A 17,995-nucleotide genomic window follows, 5' to 3' on the forward strand; every position below is an offset into this window, starting at 1 on the left:
TACACATAAGAGGAAAGCAACTCAGGTAGGAAAGGGACCAGAATTTGTGTTTCAGAAGAAAGGCAATAGTTTCCAGGAAAAAGACAGACAGATTAAATGAGTGAGTTCAGCTATCACCAATAGACAGATGCTGTTTGCAAAAAGAGCTTTTGCTTTGGATATTTCTAATTCCTTCTACTGCTGGGAGACAAAAGGGACTCCCAAGGGTGTGACAGCAAGTTCACCATCACTGATAAGTGTTCAAGCCCAGGGTAGAGGATCACCTAGCCACAAAGCTACCAGAGAGGGCGAAAGCACCAGCCAGGGAAGCTGTGTCTCTAAAGCACCTTCATGTGGGAAGACAAAACAAGACCGGACCCACAGCATGAGGGAAAAATGTGAGACTTTAAAAGAGAATACAATGTCCCGAGACATATTTTGACAATTCAAGTGCCATTCCCCATGCTTAATCCTAAGAAAGGTGGCAAGTTAGAGAGTGAAGATCCCATCCTCATCGTCCCTCCCATGTGACATGTCATCGAGGACGCTCTTACTATCTTCAGAGTTGTCTGGCCTGTAAAAAGAGAAGTAAGCTGATTAAAAACCAGAAAAATGCAAACTCACAGGACCTGCTGAGCTACAGCACCACCCACCCACCCAGGCTGAGGACATGGGACCCAGACTCCTTCCTGCCCGAGCCTCCTGTTTTACCGGTAGGAAAACTGAGGCAATAGAACACAGAGGGCTTTTACCACCCTGTTATGGTAAAGAGATTACAACTTGCTTTGAAAAGTATAAAATCATATTCTAAGCACGTTGATATCCCAAGGAATCCCCAGCTTAGAACTCAGAAAGTCATCTTGCAGGGCCTTAGATTCTCTACCTAATAATTCATCATTTTTAATAAATGATATAGTGTTGGTGCAATTAGTTAGTTCCATGACTTATGCCAAAGCCTTTTCATTTCTTTCACCCTAAAATCTATAAATAGAACAGATATTGAAAATCTGATTCTAGATACTCTTCGTATACTCTTTTTTTAAATTCTCAAAAATTAAATATATAATTTATTAAAAACTAACAACATAAATTTATAAAATTAAAAACTGACAATACAAATGTTCACAAATTCACTGAGTATCAAAACAATACTCAATTTCAAAAACAATAAACAAATAATCAGAATATTCTGCTCAATTCACTATTTATCTTACATAATCAATACCCAGTTAAATGAAAAAGCAGATTCCAGACTCTGTAAGTAGTAATATATTTGTACATGTGTAATATATTTGTATGTGTACATGCGTGTATACAGGCATGTATGCCAATGAGTGTGTGTGTCTGTGTGTTCTATGTGCCTTTCTTCAAATTTTTATCCACTGTATTCCCTCTTCTAGGTATCTGTGTAAATCGAGATATCTCAGTCATTATATCTTCTCATTGTTTCATTACCATAACCTATCTTCTCTGACCGCTATTCTCCCTAACCCTGAAATCTAGTTAAAAATTTTTTAAAAAACTGTGAAGCATTCTGGTCTATGGGGCAAAGGAACCAAATATCAGGAATAATATTGCAAATATTTTATTTAATTTTCATATTGCTAACCCTTTTCTGAGTGACTCCACAAGAACAATGCATTTTTCAAAAATGAGTCACCCAGGGCTGCAACAGCTTCACTCAGAAAACACCATGGCACACATCATCATCTTCTTTCCTGTGCTATACTTCCATGAATGCTACTGCTTTCCTTAGTTCTGTTTGGGGCACACATGTAGTGTTAACTGAGCTATGGGTTTAATGCGAGTTAAATCTCCACAGCCTTTTCTGCCTCTAATGCCATGTCTCTCCAACCCTGTGATTAATCAGAGCACCAGCACAAGTCATTAAACCGCTGAGTAGTGTCTAATCATATGGAACAGGGCGTATAATCATCACAACAATCAGCCATGCAAGATGAATTACCTCTTGTGTCTCTGCAAACAATTGGCTCCCTTGACTCTTCCTGAAAAGACAAGGCCATGATGTGAGCAGGGCTGCTTTGTGAAATGCTGGGAGAAGCCCACCCTTTTCTGAAAAGACTAGACTGGCAAGGACAGCCTTTTCTCCCCCCAGCTGATGCCTGCTGCTTCTGGCCTTCAATTCAACCTCTTCATGTCAGACCTGTTCCTTGGGGACTGTGGTGTGTTGTGGGCTATGGTGTTAAGCTGCTAAAATTTTAATACACTTTTATTTGAAAACTTTTTTTACCAAACATATTTTAATCAATTTCTTTCTCTCCCCCCAACTCCTCCCAGATCCTTCCCACCACCCTGTCCACTCAACTTCATGCTCTCTCCCCTCTCCTTTCAACTCTCTCTCCTTCTCTCTTTCAAAAAAAAAAGACATGGAAAACAACAACAAAAATGAAAATCAAAATGGACAAACACACTAAAAGAAAGAAAATCAATAAAGAATGAAACAAAAAAATACATAAAACAAAACAAAAAGTGGGTGCACATTCACACAAGCAAGACATGAAATTCATTTTGTGTTGCCAACTAACTCTTCCTGGGCTTTGGGCCTGCGTTAGAGTGTACTTGGTATTGGTATATCCAGTGACATTCCATTGGATAAAACTGATTTTTCCTTGCAGGTATCAGTTGCAAAGAGCTTCTGGGTTAGAGTGGGACTTGGTGTCTACTCCCCTTCTCGATGCTGGGATTTTGTCCAGCTTGAATCTGTATAGACCTAGTGCCTGCTTCATTCAGGCTCTGTGTACGCTGTCATGGTCTCTGTGATTTCATATTGTATCAGGCCTGTTGTGTCTGGAAGACTCTGTTTCCTTGGAGTCATCCAGCACCTCTGGCTCTTATAACCTTTCTGCCTCCTCTTCCAAATGGATCCCTGAGCTCTGAGGGGAGGGGGTTGATAAATCCCAGTCAGGGCTCAGTGCTCCAAACTCTCGCACTCTGCACATTGCCCAGTTGTGGCTCTCTTTGTTACTTACCATCTACTTACTTACCTCATCAGAAGCTTCTCTGATGAGGGTTGGACAATGCTCTCCTATAAAGCTATAAACTGTTACATTTTTGAGTTACTTAGTAACTCAAGTCATTTGACTTTGTGTGTACACATGCATGTCTGTGAGTATTCATACATGCAGTGGCTTATATGTGTATGCAGGTGTCTGTGTATATCTATGTATATGTACATAGAAGCCAGAAGTCAGCTTTGAGTGTTGCTTATCAGGCACTGCCCAACTGCTTCTCTGAGAAGGAGTCTGTCACTGGCCTCGAACTTGCAGATGAACTAGGCTGGCTGGCTGAACAGCCCTGGAGATCCACTGGTCCCCTTCCTCCCCAGCACAGGGATTACAAGCAAATGCCATGATGCTTGGCCTTTTTGTATGGGTCCTGAGAATCGAATTCATGTTCTTGTGCTTGAGTGACAAGTACTTTACTGATTAACCTACCTCGGCAGTACCTCATTTGGGTTTTAAGGCACTTTTTATGAGATATGCCCAGATTCATCCAAAAAAGCAGCTATGACTTCATATACATGCTAATAGTAAGCTTCCAGGAAGTTCTAGATGTTTTTAGCAGTACTCTTCAAGGGCAGGTTCAGTAGTGAATAATTATGATTGACTGTCATGAAGCACCAGTTTCTCTCTGTTTTATACCAGTAGTTGGTGTTATGTGCCTGTGCTTTATATGAAAACCACAAGCAACAAAACCGGAAAATTTGAACATAGGGATCTTCCCAGAGACTCATACTCCAACCAAGTACCATGCATGGAGATAACCTAGAACCCCTGCACAGATGTCACCCATGGCACTTCAGTGTCCAAGTGGGTTCCATAGTAATGGGAAGAGGGACTGCCTCTGACATAATCTGATTGGCCTGCTCTTTGATCACCTCCCCCTGAGGAGGGAGCAGCCTTACCAGGCCACAGAAGATGACAATGCAGCCACTCCTGATGTGATCTGATAGACTAAGATCAGAAGGAAGAAGAGGAGGACCTCCACTATCAGTGGACTTGGGGAGGGGCATGCATGAAGAAGGGGGAGGGAGGGGAGGACCAGGAGGGGAGGAGGGAGAGGTTTATGGGAAGATACAAAGTGAATAAAGTGTAATTAATAAAATAAAATAAAAAGAAAACCACAATCCTTACTTCATAGCTACACTTTGCACAGTTATAGTTTCCTGTTTTTGTTTTTAGGTTAGGAAAGTGTGAATCATAGGCCAACTCCATAATTTCATGAAAACTTTGGACCCTGTCCCCTGAAAAATATAGGCCTAAGCACATGAATATGTTGGCAAACCATTTGCGAGGATTCTCTCTCCTGAACACTATCTGTGGTCCCTCAGCAAGCCTACTTTAAAGACACACATAAGAGCAAGACTGTTCATGTTTTTACTACTGTGACACTCCTTGAAAATATTAGGTAGGCCTGCATGGTGGCACATGCATTTCATCCCAGCACTAGGGAGGCAGAGGCAGGAGGAAAGCTGTGAGTTCGAGGCCAGTCTGGTTTACAAAGCAAGTCCAGGACAGAAGAAGCTACACAGAGAAACCCTGTCTCAAAAAACCGAAAAAATAAAAAAAAATAAGAGAAAGAAAGAAAAAAACACAAAGAAAATAATAGGAGTCCAGGGGTGTTTCTAACGGTAAGAAAGGAGTAACAGGGTTTGAGAGATGGTTCAGTGGTTAGGAGTATAAAATATTCTTCCAGAGGACCCAGTTTCAGTTCCCAGAACCCACATGACAGTTCACAACTGCCTGTAACTTCAGTTGCAAGAGATTTTATGCCTTCTGGTTTACATGGCCTCCAGGCACATGTGTGGTGCACACACATACATGCAGGTAAAATACCCACACACATGGTAATTAATTAACTACAAGAGAACATCGAGTATCCTGGCATGGTGGCATGCACCTTTCCTCTTAGCACTTGGGAGGCAGAGGCAGGCGATCTGAGTTTGAGGCCAGCATGGCCTACAGAGTAAATTTCAGGACAGTCAGGCTACACAGAGAAACTCTGTGTCAGAGGGAACAAAGGAGAAGAAACTGAGAAAAAGAGAGACAGAGAGGAGAGAGAGAGAGAACAAACAATAGTCCTTTCTATACAAGGCAGTAACAAAGACAGAACAAACTAGGCGCAACTTGTGTGTGGCATCTAGGTCCTATCAACGAATGTGCTCTTGGTCTCATCTCTTGATAAACAAACCATCAGCCTTACCAGGACAATACACAAAGCCACTTGGTGGTGATGAATACCTGTCACCCCCGTGGTTTGGGTGAGGGCAGTAAGAGAACTGATTCTTTTGGGGGATAAGGAAAGAGGAGGAAGCAGAAATACTCCACTCTCTTGACATCCCTGGAGTCGTCTCATCTCTGAAGTTCACATGCAAACGCCCATCCCTGCTCCCCACCTTACCTTGAAGGAGAAGCACCAGAAATGATGACACCATCACCACAAACCCCGCGCAGCAAGCAATGATCAAGATGTTGGTCAATTTGGGGTCTGATGTTCTTTGGGTGGATGACACCTAAATGAACATCGGTACAAAGTCCCAATTTATTTCTAATATCAGAGATCAGACCTCTACTCTTGCCTGATGCATCTAAAACAAAAAGGGGGAACTGTAGAGAGCTGTGTAATGCCACGCCTTAAAGATGGAGCTGGTTTCCGCCTTCCACCTTCCCGATGGTGAGTGCTCTCTGTCACAAACAACTCCACATTTGGCTAAGGCTGAGGATCTGGCTTGCTTCCATGTATGTGGACCTATCTGCATTGCCCATGTGGCACGCTGGGGTTGGCTACCCAGAGGCTATTTAAGCTGTGGGCTGGCTTTCCCCAGGGTCAGATGATTGTTCAAGGTTCCTGAATAAACTGCATTGAAAAAAAAGATATATATATATATATAATAAGAATTATAAAAAAAAAACTTTGAAAGAAAAAAAAAAGATGTTGGTCATTTTGTTGCTCTGCCAAGACATAGGCAAGGTGATTGGTCCCTCACTGCTAAACGGCATCATCTCCAGAAGGTAGTTTGGGATGTATCTCACCCCAAGAATGCCTTCCAAATACCCACCATGCCATTACATCTGGTGTGTGTCCAAGTCAAAACAAGCCCAACCCAAAGCATTTTACCCATATTCCTAGATCATACAAGTCTTAGACATCAGGTATTTTGGGCTATTGTGCTTAGAGGTCAGGAGACTAAAAAATAATAACTATGTTGTGAGCTGTGTTTTCCACTGTCAAATCTCTTTGCTGGGCACTGCCTAGTAAAGCCTTTGGGCTCTCTCTAGACCTGTGTACTTCTTTTCATGACTGGCTTCAGCTTCTAGAGAAAACAAATAAAAGCTGAATTTCAAATTTTCTCTCAGGGTGGTTCTGAAGGGGCAGCCTGGGAGCCCAGCAAATCAAAATGTTTCTTGATTTGTGCTTTCTGTTGTTCTCTCATGAGCACTGCAGTGCAGTGTCCCAGGGTGAACAGATATGTGATGTCACCAGGCATCCTCACTCATTACTCATCTCTCAGAACATGAGAGCAGAAATGAGATCCATCTCTGTCTCCTTGCCATGGTTAATCTTGCCAACTTCATTGCAGTGAAGGGTATCTAGGAGATTTGAGCAGCACATATTGAGTGTGTTGGTAAGAATGTTTCCAAACAAGATTAAGACAAACCTGCCCTGACTGGGGACTAGGGAACTAGATAAAATGTAAGGAGAAAAAAAAAAAAGCCAAGAACACAGACATTCTTTCTTCTCCTTCTCTCCCTCTCTTTCTCTACCTCTTTATCTCTTTCTCTCCTTCCCTCTCTCCCCTACCCCTCTCTGTTTCTCTCTCTGCTGGCTGCCATGATGTGAGCTGTTCAGCTCCACCACACCCTCCATGGATGATGAAAGGAAATACCTAAAACCCTGAGCAGAATAACTCTTTCATTCTACAAGTTGTTTCTTTTTGGCATCCTGGCAGAGCAGCAATAAGCTAACTGTTTTAGTTTCCTTTTCCGTTCCTGTGATACACATTCTGACAGATGCAGCTTAAGGGAGAAAGGGCTTAATCTGGCTCACAGTTCCAGGCTGCTGTCCATCATGGCAGGGAGGTCAAGATGGCAGAAGCTGGAAGCAGCATCACATCCACACCCAGGAAGAATAGAGCAAGGAATGCATGCTGCCGCTCTGTTCCCTTTCTCCCCTTACACGGCCCAGGACTATGATAGGAAATGACGCCACAATTGGTAGGTCCCCCCACCTCAGTTGATACAATCAGTATAATTCCCTGAAAGATGTTTCCAGAGACCTATCTCACAGGTGATTCTGTCAAGATAACAATTCACATTAAGCACCATTGTAACTAAACGTCACAATTAAACCAGATACAAATAAGATTTGCCAAAGTGTCAGTACCATTTCACCCATTCATTCTATTTTCATCTAGAAAGGCACTATTTGTTTTTATTAAAACATGCTCTTTGTGTGGCTTTGTAATGAGTTTGCTCTCTTTGATTCTAAATTATGCATATTAAAAAAAATCTCAATGTTAAATTTTAGGAAGTCAAAGGGCACAATGCTTGGTGCACTGAGCCAGGCATTCAGGCATCTTATGAGGACATTCCTACTTCCCTTGTGCCAGCCAACTATTTCCTTCCTCCTTTCCTGTCTTATTCTCTAGCACACAGAAGCCCAGAATCGGCCGGAAACAGAAACAAAGACACAAATGTCTCCAAGGAAAGGCTGCCTTCACAGACATCTGTCGTGCCTAACGTTTTTACTTCAAGCTGCTTTAATGATTTTTGCAATAAACATAAATAAAAGGAAGTCTCCGAAAACAAGAGCAATGGTGGAAGCAAGCGTTGGCACCATAGTTACATCCATAGTGCTGAGCTTCACACAAGAGATGCATCGTGATTTTCTATGTTTTCGTAAATATTTTTTCTTGCTTTCAAAGCATCTACGCATGTCAAAGTAACAATCAATAGTACTTCTGCCAAGAGTGCAAGTTCACAAATCTTTGACCACTTCATAATAGTTACTATGCGTTTTGACATTTAGCAATATTCTATTCTCCCAAGCGCAATCAGTGAAAACCTCTACTGGGGATTTTTTTTTTTTTTAATCGAAGCCAAGTGCTTCCAGTATTCACAGATCTTTTACCTGATTTCCTTCACGCTTCCTTCCCATCACTGTCATTGATGCTGGGAAGATAAAGAAAAAATAATGTTAAACTCTCTGTGGGAGAGTTAAAAAACACCTCCTGAAATAGGTATCTGAAGCCACCTGCTCAGCCAGATGACGTATTTAATTCTGTAATACCATCTTCCTCTTTGTGCAAGTGATTTAGGCAGATCTGTTTTGGTGTGGTTCTACGGCTGCGCTCCGGCAAGAACCCATAGGAATGACCATCTCCACTTTACACAGGCCCGAAAGGTGACCCAGGGAACAAGCATTTGCCTTTGATCTTTCTTCCTTTTTCTTTTTTTAAATTCTTACAACTTTAAAAATAAGATTTATGTTTATCTTACGTGCATGTACGAATGCCTGCATGTATGTATGTGCACATCTGTGTCTGGATCCCATGGAGGCCAGAAGAAAGCAGCAGATGCCTTAGAAATGGAGTGCCAGGCAGTTTTGAGCTGCCTAATATGGGTGCTGGAAGCTAAACCTGGATCCTCCGAGAGAGCAACAGGTGGGCTAACCTCTAAAGCTATTTTTTTAGATAACATCTTATTTAGTGTGTGCACGTGCATACATGCAAACCTACTTGTCTGAGTGCCCAGGTACATACGAAGGGCGGAGGACAATACGTCATTATCACTTCTCTCCTTTCACCGTGTTGGTCCTGAGGATCCAGCTCAGGCTACCAAGCCTGGTGGCAAGTTCTTTATCCACGAAACCATCTCGACAAACCTGGCTCTGCTTCTCTTTTTTTTAAGAAGCCCCAGCAATGCCTTCAAGATTCTTATCCAGCCAGGAAAACAGTCTTTCAGTGAACAAAGATTTACTGAGAATGTAGTATCAGCCATTCTGTTAGCTACACTCTAGATCTCTTGGAATTCACCACAAAATGCATATAAAAAACAATAACATAGCAACATGTTTTTCTTTTTTGGTAAATGATAAGCTCCATACCCAACAATGGGACCATCTAATGGTCGGCCATCAAAATGTGTCTTGGCCATCAGAATGTCACTGCATTGTTCACATATCTGATGATGCTCCTATAAACCTACCGTGTCACCAACCGCACGAGCACACAGCAAAGGCAATTCTGTCCCTGATCGCAGATGATTGCCGTGAGTTTATTGTCTGTCCTGTTCCTTTTATTGTCATTTTAGAATACAGACTCTCCACTTGGAAAAAATAGTTAACTGTAATACAACACACCCTGTTCCTCTCGCAGCAGACTCGCGCACCTTGTGCTCACCACGTCTCTGACTGCATCATCTTTTTCCCCTCACGTGTTTGATTTGATATCCTGTTTTCTTCCTCGCGGTTTAGACTGTGTGTATAGTGTGTGTGTGTTTGAGAGGGGCCTGCCTGTGTGCACATGCACACACCCACCCCCCACACACATATAATTTATGTACCATGTACATGTGCACACAATGCACACACGTATCATGTAGCCGAGGCATGCAGTAAACATTTACACTATTGTGTGCTGGCCTCACAAGTGTCACCTCACTTTAAGACACCTCGTCATGGAAGGCTGGAAAAAACAACCATACAAAACTACATGCAGAAATAGTAAAAGATATTCTAGGATGAATCATGGGGATACAGACTCTTCTCAAGGGTCAGGAAAGCATCCACAAATGGAGGCATCTGAACTGAAACAAACAATTCATAACCAATAGCTGAGGTACAAGAGAACCCCAGAATCTAACAAATGCTAAGCTCTATCTAAGTACTTAAAATGCCAAGAACACTGCAGCATAGACCTTCGTGACCCTTGGGACATTGACAGTGTGCCAGAAACCAGGGGACAGAGGACAGAAGACTGTTTTAGACTGTCAAACCAAGAGCAATGCGGATGTGCACGATCTGCTGAGGAAGACAGGCCTAGGAGAGACACCCAGCTCAAGAATCAAAGTTCAGTCACACTTCTACGAGAACACACTCCACAGCCACATGGTCCCTCTCTGCCCGTTCAACTCAACCTGGCACATAGGTGGTATTCAAGGAATGTTTGTCAAACTTACACCTAAGAGGCTACGTCAGAACTAGCTGGGCAAGGCATGGCAAGAGGGTGTTTCAGATAGATGGAACATAAGCGGCCCAGCCATGGCGACATGAAACAGCATGGTGCCCATGATGGAACATAAGGGATGGGGTAGCCAGCGATTACCTAGCATGTAGGACCTAGCTGTGGAGGGCTTTATTGTTAACATGATAAGACTCCCCTGGGCTCTCAGGCCATTAACAGCCATAAGAATGTGACTGTTAGACTCCTGAATGGAGTCTAATCAGGAGGATGAGGGAACATTCCATAGAGACCTCATCTGATTCTGGGTTTGAAGTCTAGTGCTGATAGAGAGCAAGGGTGATAGACATAGTATAGAAATGTTTGACAAGGGATAGTAACAACAGTATATGGGCATTATGTGTGGGCTACAGAGAAATAAGAACCTTCAGTAATTGCAAGTTCCCACTGAAGAGACAAGACTGTGAGAAGGGAAGATCAGAGGTAGATATCTGACCAGTTATGAGCCAGTCAGAAGTACTGTGTTTACTATTCCAGGGGAACACACACACGTCCTGTCTGTGCCAGCAAAAAGCTGAACTATTTCAGTCTGAGTCAACTTTGTAAAAAGTGTACAGTACTGTACTCTTTGGGAAGTATCAGTATCCAGGGTGTGGTTAAAGTCTTCAGAAAGTGTAGCCCATGAGAAAGGGGGAAATGCTGGCAAACATAAGGATTCAAAAATGGGCTGGGGAGGTGGAAGAGAAAAACAAACAAAACAAACAAAACAAAAAAAAAAAAAAACAAGAAAAGACAAACAGGGAGGCCAAAAAGTAAAAGCAGGACCGGAAGCCAGGGCAGAGAAAAAGCATCCAAGAGGAACACAATATATTTTCAATACCCTATAACAAAAATAATCACATAGAAACAGAACTGTCAAGGTGGCTGGGCAGTTAATAACACATAGACCAAAAGAGTTGCCTACATTCACATAGTAGCCAAGAAACAGAGTCAAACAATGAACTCAATGGAGCAGGGGAGACAATACAGTGGTTAAGAGCATTTGCTGCTTTTCCAGAGGTCCCAAGTTTGGTTCCCAGCACCTACACTGGGAGGTTTATGATTGGCTGTAACTTCAGTTCCGGGAGATAAACACTCTTCTGGCTTCTTCAGGCATACATACTCATTTATACACACACATACACACACACACACACACACACACACACACACACACCAGCATGCACTCACACAGACAAACACATGGCATGCAGTCACACAAGTAAATGTGTACACACACATGAATAAAAATCTTAAAAAAGAAATTTTTCATTTGTAACATGATTGAGTTGAGGAGTCACTGTATTAAGTCACACACACACACACAGAAATCAAATATCACATGCTTCTGTTTGTGTGTGGAAGTTGGTGTAACCCTAACCAAGCAAGTCAAAAACTTGTATGAAAAAAAATTTCAAGTCTCTGAAGAAAGAATTAGAAGAAGATATGAGAAGATGGAAAGATCTCCCATGCTCATGGCTTGGCAGGATTAACATAGTAAAAATGGCCATCTTACCAAAAGCAATCTACAGATTTAATGCAATTCCCATCAAATTGCCAACACAATTCTTTACAGACCGGGAAAGAAAAATTCTCAACTTCGTATGGAATAACAAGAAACCAAGAATTGCTAAAACAATCCTCTATAATAAAAGATCTTCTGGAGGTATCTCCATCCCTGATCTCAAGCTGTACTATAGAGAAACAGTTATAAAAACTGCATGGTACTGGCATAGAAACAGAATGGTGGATCAATGGAACCGAACAGAAGACCCAGAAATAAACGCACACACTTATGGACACCTGATTTTTGACAAAGATGCCAAAACCATACAATGGAAAAAAGATAGCATCTTCAACAAATGGTGCTGGTCCAACTGGATGTCTACATGTAGAAAAATGAAAATAGATCCATACTTATCACCTTGCACAAAAATGAAGTCCAAGTGGATCAAAGACCTCAACATAAAACCAGACACATTAAATTGGCTAGAAAAAAAAAGTGAGGAATACCCTAGAACTCATTGGTACAGGAGAAAACTTCCTGAACAGAACACCAACTGCACAGGCTCTAAGAGCAACAATCTTAGAACAAACAATGGGACCTCATGAAACTGAAAAGCTTCTGTAAAGCAAAGGACACCGTCATCAAAACAAAGTAACTGCCTACAGATTGGGAAAGAATCTTCACCAACCCTTTATCTGACAGAGGACTCATATCCAGTATATATAAAGAACTAAAGAAGCTGAAAAGCAGCAAACCAAGTAATCCACTTAAAAAAATGGGGAACAGAGCTAAACAGAGAATTCTCTGTAGAGGAATATCAAATGGCAGAGAAGCACTTAAAGAAATGCTCAACCTCATTAGCCATTAGGGAAATGCAAATCAAAACAACCCTGAGATTTCACCTTACACCCATGAGAAAGGCCAAGATCAAAAACTCAAGTGACAACACATGCTGGAGAGGTTGTGGAGAAGGGGAACCCTTCTCCACTGCTGGTGGGAATGTAAACTTGTACAACCACTCTGGAAATCAATCTGGTGCTTTCTCAGACAACTAAGAATAGCGCTTCCTCAAGATCCAGCCATACCACTCCTAGGCATATACCTAAAAGAGGCTCAATTACACAAAAAGGACATTTGCTCAACCATGTTTGAAGCAGCTTTATTTGTAATAGCCAGAAGCTGGAAACAGCCCAGATGCCCCTCAACTGAAGAATGGATGCAGAAACTGTGGTACATCTATACAATGGAGTATTATTCAGCAATGAAAAATAAGGAAATCATGAAATTTGCAGGTAAATGGTGGGACCTGGAAAGGATCATCCTGAGTGAGTTGTCCCAGAAGCAAAAAGACACACACGGTATATACTCACTCATATAAACATACAACATAGAATAAACTCACTAAAATCTGTACATCTAAACAAACTAAGCAAAAGAGAGGACCCTAACTAAAATGTTCAATCCTCATCCTGAAAGGCAAAGAGGATGGACATCAGAAGAAAAAGAAAACAGGAAACAAACTAGGAACCTGCCACAGAGGGCCTCTGAAAGCCTCTGCCGTGCAGACTGTCAAAGCAAATGCTGAGCCTGATAGCCAACTGATGGGCAGAGTGAATGGAATTTTAAGCAAGAAGTGGGAAATAGCAAGAGTTGGAAAGGACAGGAATTCCTCAAGGAGAGCTACAGAACAAGAAAATTTGAACACAGGGAACTTCCCAGAGACTCATACTCCAACCAAGGACTATTCATGGAGATAACCTAGAACCCTGACAATGCAGCTACTTCTGATGAGAACTGATAGACTAAGATCAGAAAGAAGGAGAGGAGGACCTCCCCTATCAGTGGAATTGGGAAGGGGCATGCATGCAGAAAGGGGGGGGGGGAGGGTAGGACCAGGAGGGGAGGAGGGAAGGGCTTATGGGGGGATACAAAATGAATAAAGTGTAATAAAAAATATTAAAAAAAAAATCTGACCTCATAGAAGATAAGAGCAGCAGTTCTGGTTACCCAAGGTTAGAAAGGTGTTGGACAGAAGAAAAAGAGAAGTTAATGGGTTGGATAAGAGGAATGAGATGATAAGAGGAATACATTCTAATGTTCTTCGCCACAATATCCAACAATGGAATAACTATAATAGATAGCAATTCACTGGGCACTTCATAGTGTGCTCCTGTCTTTGGCTACTAGACCAGTGAAACAATGCAATCCAAGAAATTAGACTCTGCCTCCCAGGAATCTCCTACAGGGAGAAGAAATGGCTGAAGCCCTGGGGGTGGCCAGAGGAGAAACTTGTTCTTGAAGACTTATGGCTTGTCAGATGAGCTTACAGAAATGACTTGGAGCTGAGACAATGTTGGGCAAGGGACCACACCTGGACTTAGCTGTGCATAGTTCTTTTATTGGATTAGAACTGTCAGTTTAGGGCCATCAAGATGGACTTGAGAGGGGAGGAGTCACTGTATCTCTCCATCCCTCTTCCACTTAATAAATCTCCCTTTAGGCTTCTTGGTATTAATTTAGCTCTTAAATTGGCTTAGGAGGGAGGGTGGACAAACTGAACCTGATTAGCTGGGGCTCAGATTGTGATCCACAAATTCAGTAACATCGTCTCTGATCTTCTGCTCTTTGGAATCCACCTGAATTTTGGCAGCTTCCTCTCTGTCCCCTTAGCTGGCTTTTCTCCTCTCCTAAATGTCATTCCCTTAACATGAGGGAGGGGGAGGGAGTCTTCGTTTTGCCCTTCGTCACCCCTCTCTTCATCTAACTGTCATCTCACACTATCTGGAGGTGACTCAACAGAAACAATTTAATCTCTACCTCTATCATTTGCAATACAATAAAATGCTTAAAAGCCCCAGCTCAATGAATCAAAGAGGCCCATGCTTCAAAATCGGCTAAATTTATTAGCCTTTCCAAACCCATTTCTTCTACATAATGGACAGAATAGCCAACTCTTCCCTGTGGACCTGGACAATGCCTTACAATGAAACCATGCATAAGAGTCCTAAGCCCAGCTCCAGCATATAAGAAGTACTTGATGAGTGTCTTTTATTAGCACCAACTTCCAAAATTACATCTCTGGCCTTGAACTACCCCTTAGGATATAATCTACATAAAAGGACTGGCATTCCAGCAAGCTCTTGCTCAGCAAGTTTACTGAGTCATCACTGTTACCGGTTTGGTCAGAAAGAAGAGCCAATGATTGAAGGCACCCATCCCTACCTCACACCTGAGTCATCCCTCACACAGCTGACAATCCTACATTACTCGGAAGTATCTCACACCCAAGCTCTACTAAGTTTTATTGTTCTCCATGTGGGTTCCCTGCTTTACTAGCTCACACTTTCCATTGATCTAATCTCCTAGGGATGGAGAATTAGCCAGCCTGCAGTCCTGTTTTGATAATCGGGCATGCACTGAATTCTGACTCCTAATGACCTTGACATCCTGCCTCTCTACAGGCAATGCTACCACCATTCTTTCCCAGATCTGTGGTAAGCCTGCCTCCAGATGTGCTCCCATCTAATAATCCCTCCACACTTTGCCAGAAAAAAATTTTTCCTCAGGCAGAACTTAAGAAATTATTCCCTACGCTGAAAACACAAATAGTTCCTAGTGCTTGGCAAACTAACTAAATAGTTGGGCCCATAATTCAAGCCTCCTTAAGAACATAGTCCTTGAAATAGAATAGATATCCTGGGTGAACAGGGGTGGAGGTGAGGGTGAGGATGGCAACAGAAGGGATCAGGTGTGTGAAGAACAGAATTAGAGAGTCCTGGGAGAAACAGCTGGTGGTGGGGAGTGCAGGGTTGGCTGGGGGTGGGAGGAGCGTCTCTGGGATGAGTTAGAAATTAAGGGCAATGAACATTCCCAGGAATCTATACAATGGGAGATATGGAGACTGAACCAGCCATCTCCTGTAACCAGGCAAGACTTCCGACTGACGGACAGAGACACCAACCCAGTCACAAAACCTTCAATCTAAAATTTGTTCTGCTCACAAGATGTGCAGGAGTAAAGATGGGGCAAAAATTGAGTGAGTGGCCAAACAATGACTGGTCAGCTTGAGACCCATGCCATGAGAGGGAGCCCACCCTCGATACTGCTAATGATATTCTGCTATCTTTGCAGACAGGAGCCTAGCCTGATTGTCATCAGAGAGGCTTCACCTAGCAACTGATGGCAACAGATCCAGAGACCCAAAGCCAAACCTTAAGTGGAGCTTGGGGAATCCTATGTGAGAGGGGAAAGGATGTAGAAGCCAGAGGATTTAAGAACACCACAAGAAAACCTACAGAATTGACTAACCTGGGGCCACAGATGCTCACAGAGACTGAAATGCCAAGCAGGGAGCACCCATGGGACTCACCTAGACCCTCTGCACATATGTGACAGTTATGTAGCTTGGTCTTCAAGTGGGACTCCTAACAGTGGGATCAGGGGCTATCTCTGACTCTTGCGTTCCTCTGAGACCCTTTTCTCCTACTGGGTTACCTTGTCTAGCCTCAATAGGAGAGGATACACCTGATCTTACTGCAATTTCACATGCCATGGCTCGATATTTTCTAAAGAGAAACAAGAGGAGTCAGGCGGGGGTTGGGGGACAGGCAGTGACTGGGAGAAGAGGAGAGAAAGGAAAGTGTTTGGGGGATAAAAAGTAAATAAATAATTTAAAAAAAAAGAAGAGCCTACCCCTCTCCTAGCTTCTTGTCTCCATTAAGTTAGGTTATTAATCCATCTCTACTGATTTTATGTTCTGTTGACTTTGCCTATCTTTGTCCATGCTGGACACCCATCCATCCACTCTTTTCTCATCAAAGAAATCCTTCAGAATTGTGGAGTCTATTTACAATGAGTTGGCTTATTGTAAATAAGACTTTGGCTCTCTTTTACAAGATAGAATCTATTTCTTGCTTCCTTGGGGTCCCCACTGTACCTTTTCATACTCTTTCCAGAAAAACAACAATAACAAAACACAATGGAAGGTGGCTATTAATACATAAGCCTGAATACACCCCCAAAGCATGGACACCTTTGACTAAAGTACCCATGACTTACTAGTTTTTTGTTTGTTTGTTTTGTTTTGCTTTGCTTTAACAAAGGATCTCATAGCTCACAGGCTGGCCTTGAACTCACTACTTAGCTGAGGACTACCTGAACTTCCTCCTGTCTCTACTTCCTGAAGTAGATTTCAGGCTGGAGAGATGGCTCAGAGGTTAAGAACACTGGATGGTCTTCCAAAGGTCCTAAGTTCAATTCCCAGCAACTGCATAGTGAATGGCTCACAGCCATCTATAATTAGATCTGGTGCTCTCTTCTGGCATGCAGGCATACATGCAGGCAGAACACTGTGTACATAATCAATAAATAAATATTTAAATTATAAATAAACAAACAAACAAATAAAAATAGATCTCACCGTCAGGTTTATGTTGTGATGGAGACTGTGCCCAGGACCTTGTGCTTGCTAGTAGAATACGCTACCCATTGATTACATCCTCAACCCCACCTTATTCATTTTTCCATGCCCTTTGTCATTTATAGAGTAGCAACTAAAAATATTACACGTTTTTCGTGCGTCTAAATCAAATGTAGAAGTTTAAGAAATTCTACCTCTAATCATACTTTCCTCTGATAATCCTCTGACCTAATGAAAACAAACAAACAAACAAACAAAAAAAAAAAAAAACAAGCTTGCTTTGAAAAATGAAGCATGGGCTGGCTTTGCAGGGAAAAGTTACAGCAATAGAAGGGAAGAGAAGCATTTCCCCAAACACCCTTATCATCCTTTGCCAACATTTAGCCTCTAGAGCCAAGAACAGGAAAGGAAGCATCATGAGCAAAGAACAATGTGATATTGCCAGAACAGTGTTTGCTGTTGCCAGCCAGACTAGACTGACCTGACTGTTCTCACTGTTTCTGAGCACACACTGCTTTGACTTCACCTGTTGACAGGTGTATGTGGAGGTCAAGCCGTGCCCTGTTCTGAGTTAGTTTGTACTGTTGTAGAACATGGTTTTGCAGCCTGTGTCATGCTCTTAGAGACCGCCCTTTACAAGCAGTTGTTGACTCAATCTTGCGGGCTAACTCTGTACCTTTTGGTGCATGTAAACGGCATAAGCTGTCCAAGGCAACATGTGAGGCCCGGACTGGTAAATAACTAAAGTTTGGGGTGCTGCACTCTAAATTTATTGAAGCACACTAGGCCCATATGAGTGCAAGGGCATTAATAAAATCGTATCAGAAAAAATAATTAAGAAACGGGGCTT

General features: G+C 42.4%; 1 protein-coding gene across 4 annotated transcripts in view; it reads right to left on the reverse strand.

Annotated features, from left to right (window-relative positions):
* Nucleotides 1-365: 365 nt before the first annotated feature.
* The window catches only part of LOC110554050 (T-cell immunoglobulin and mucin domain-containing protein 4-like), a 31,984-nt gene continuing 14,354 nt past the window's right edge, over nucleotides 366-17,995 (reverse strand). For 2 of the 4 annotated variants that reach the window (XM_021646409.2, XM_060363802.1), the window contains 3 exons: nucleotides 5,401-5,512; nucleotides 1,946-1,985; nucleotides 366-553 (listed from right to left, as the gene is read on the reverse strand). In XM_021646409.2, coding sequence (XP_021502084.1) covers nucleotides 539-553; nucleotides 1,946-1,985; nucleotides 5,401-5,512 — 167 coding nt within the window. In that variant the 3' untranslated portion in view covers nucleotides 366-538. Of the gene's footprint in view, nucleotides 554-1,945; nucleotides 1,986-5,400; nucleotides 5,513-8,130; nucleotides 8,172-17,995 lie in introns of those variants that run through there. The other 2 variants (XM_021646408.2, XM_060363803.1) reach the window with 2 other exon arrangements.

Source organism: Meriones unguiculatus, chromosome 11 (genome assembly GCF_030254825.1).
Source record: "Meriones unguiculatus strain TT.TT164.6M chromosome 11, Bangor_MerUng_6.1, whole genome shotgun sequence".
Taxonomy (NCBI): Eukaryota; Metazoa; Chordata; class Mammalia; order Rodentia; family Muridae; genus Meriones; species Meriones unguiculatus.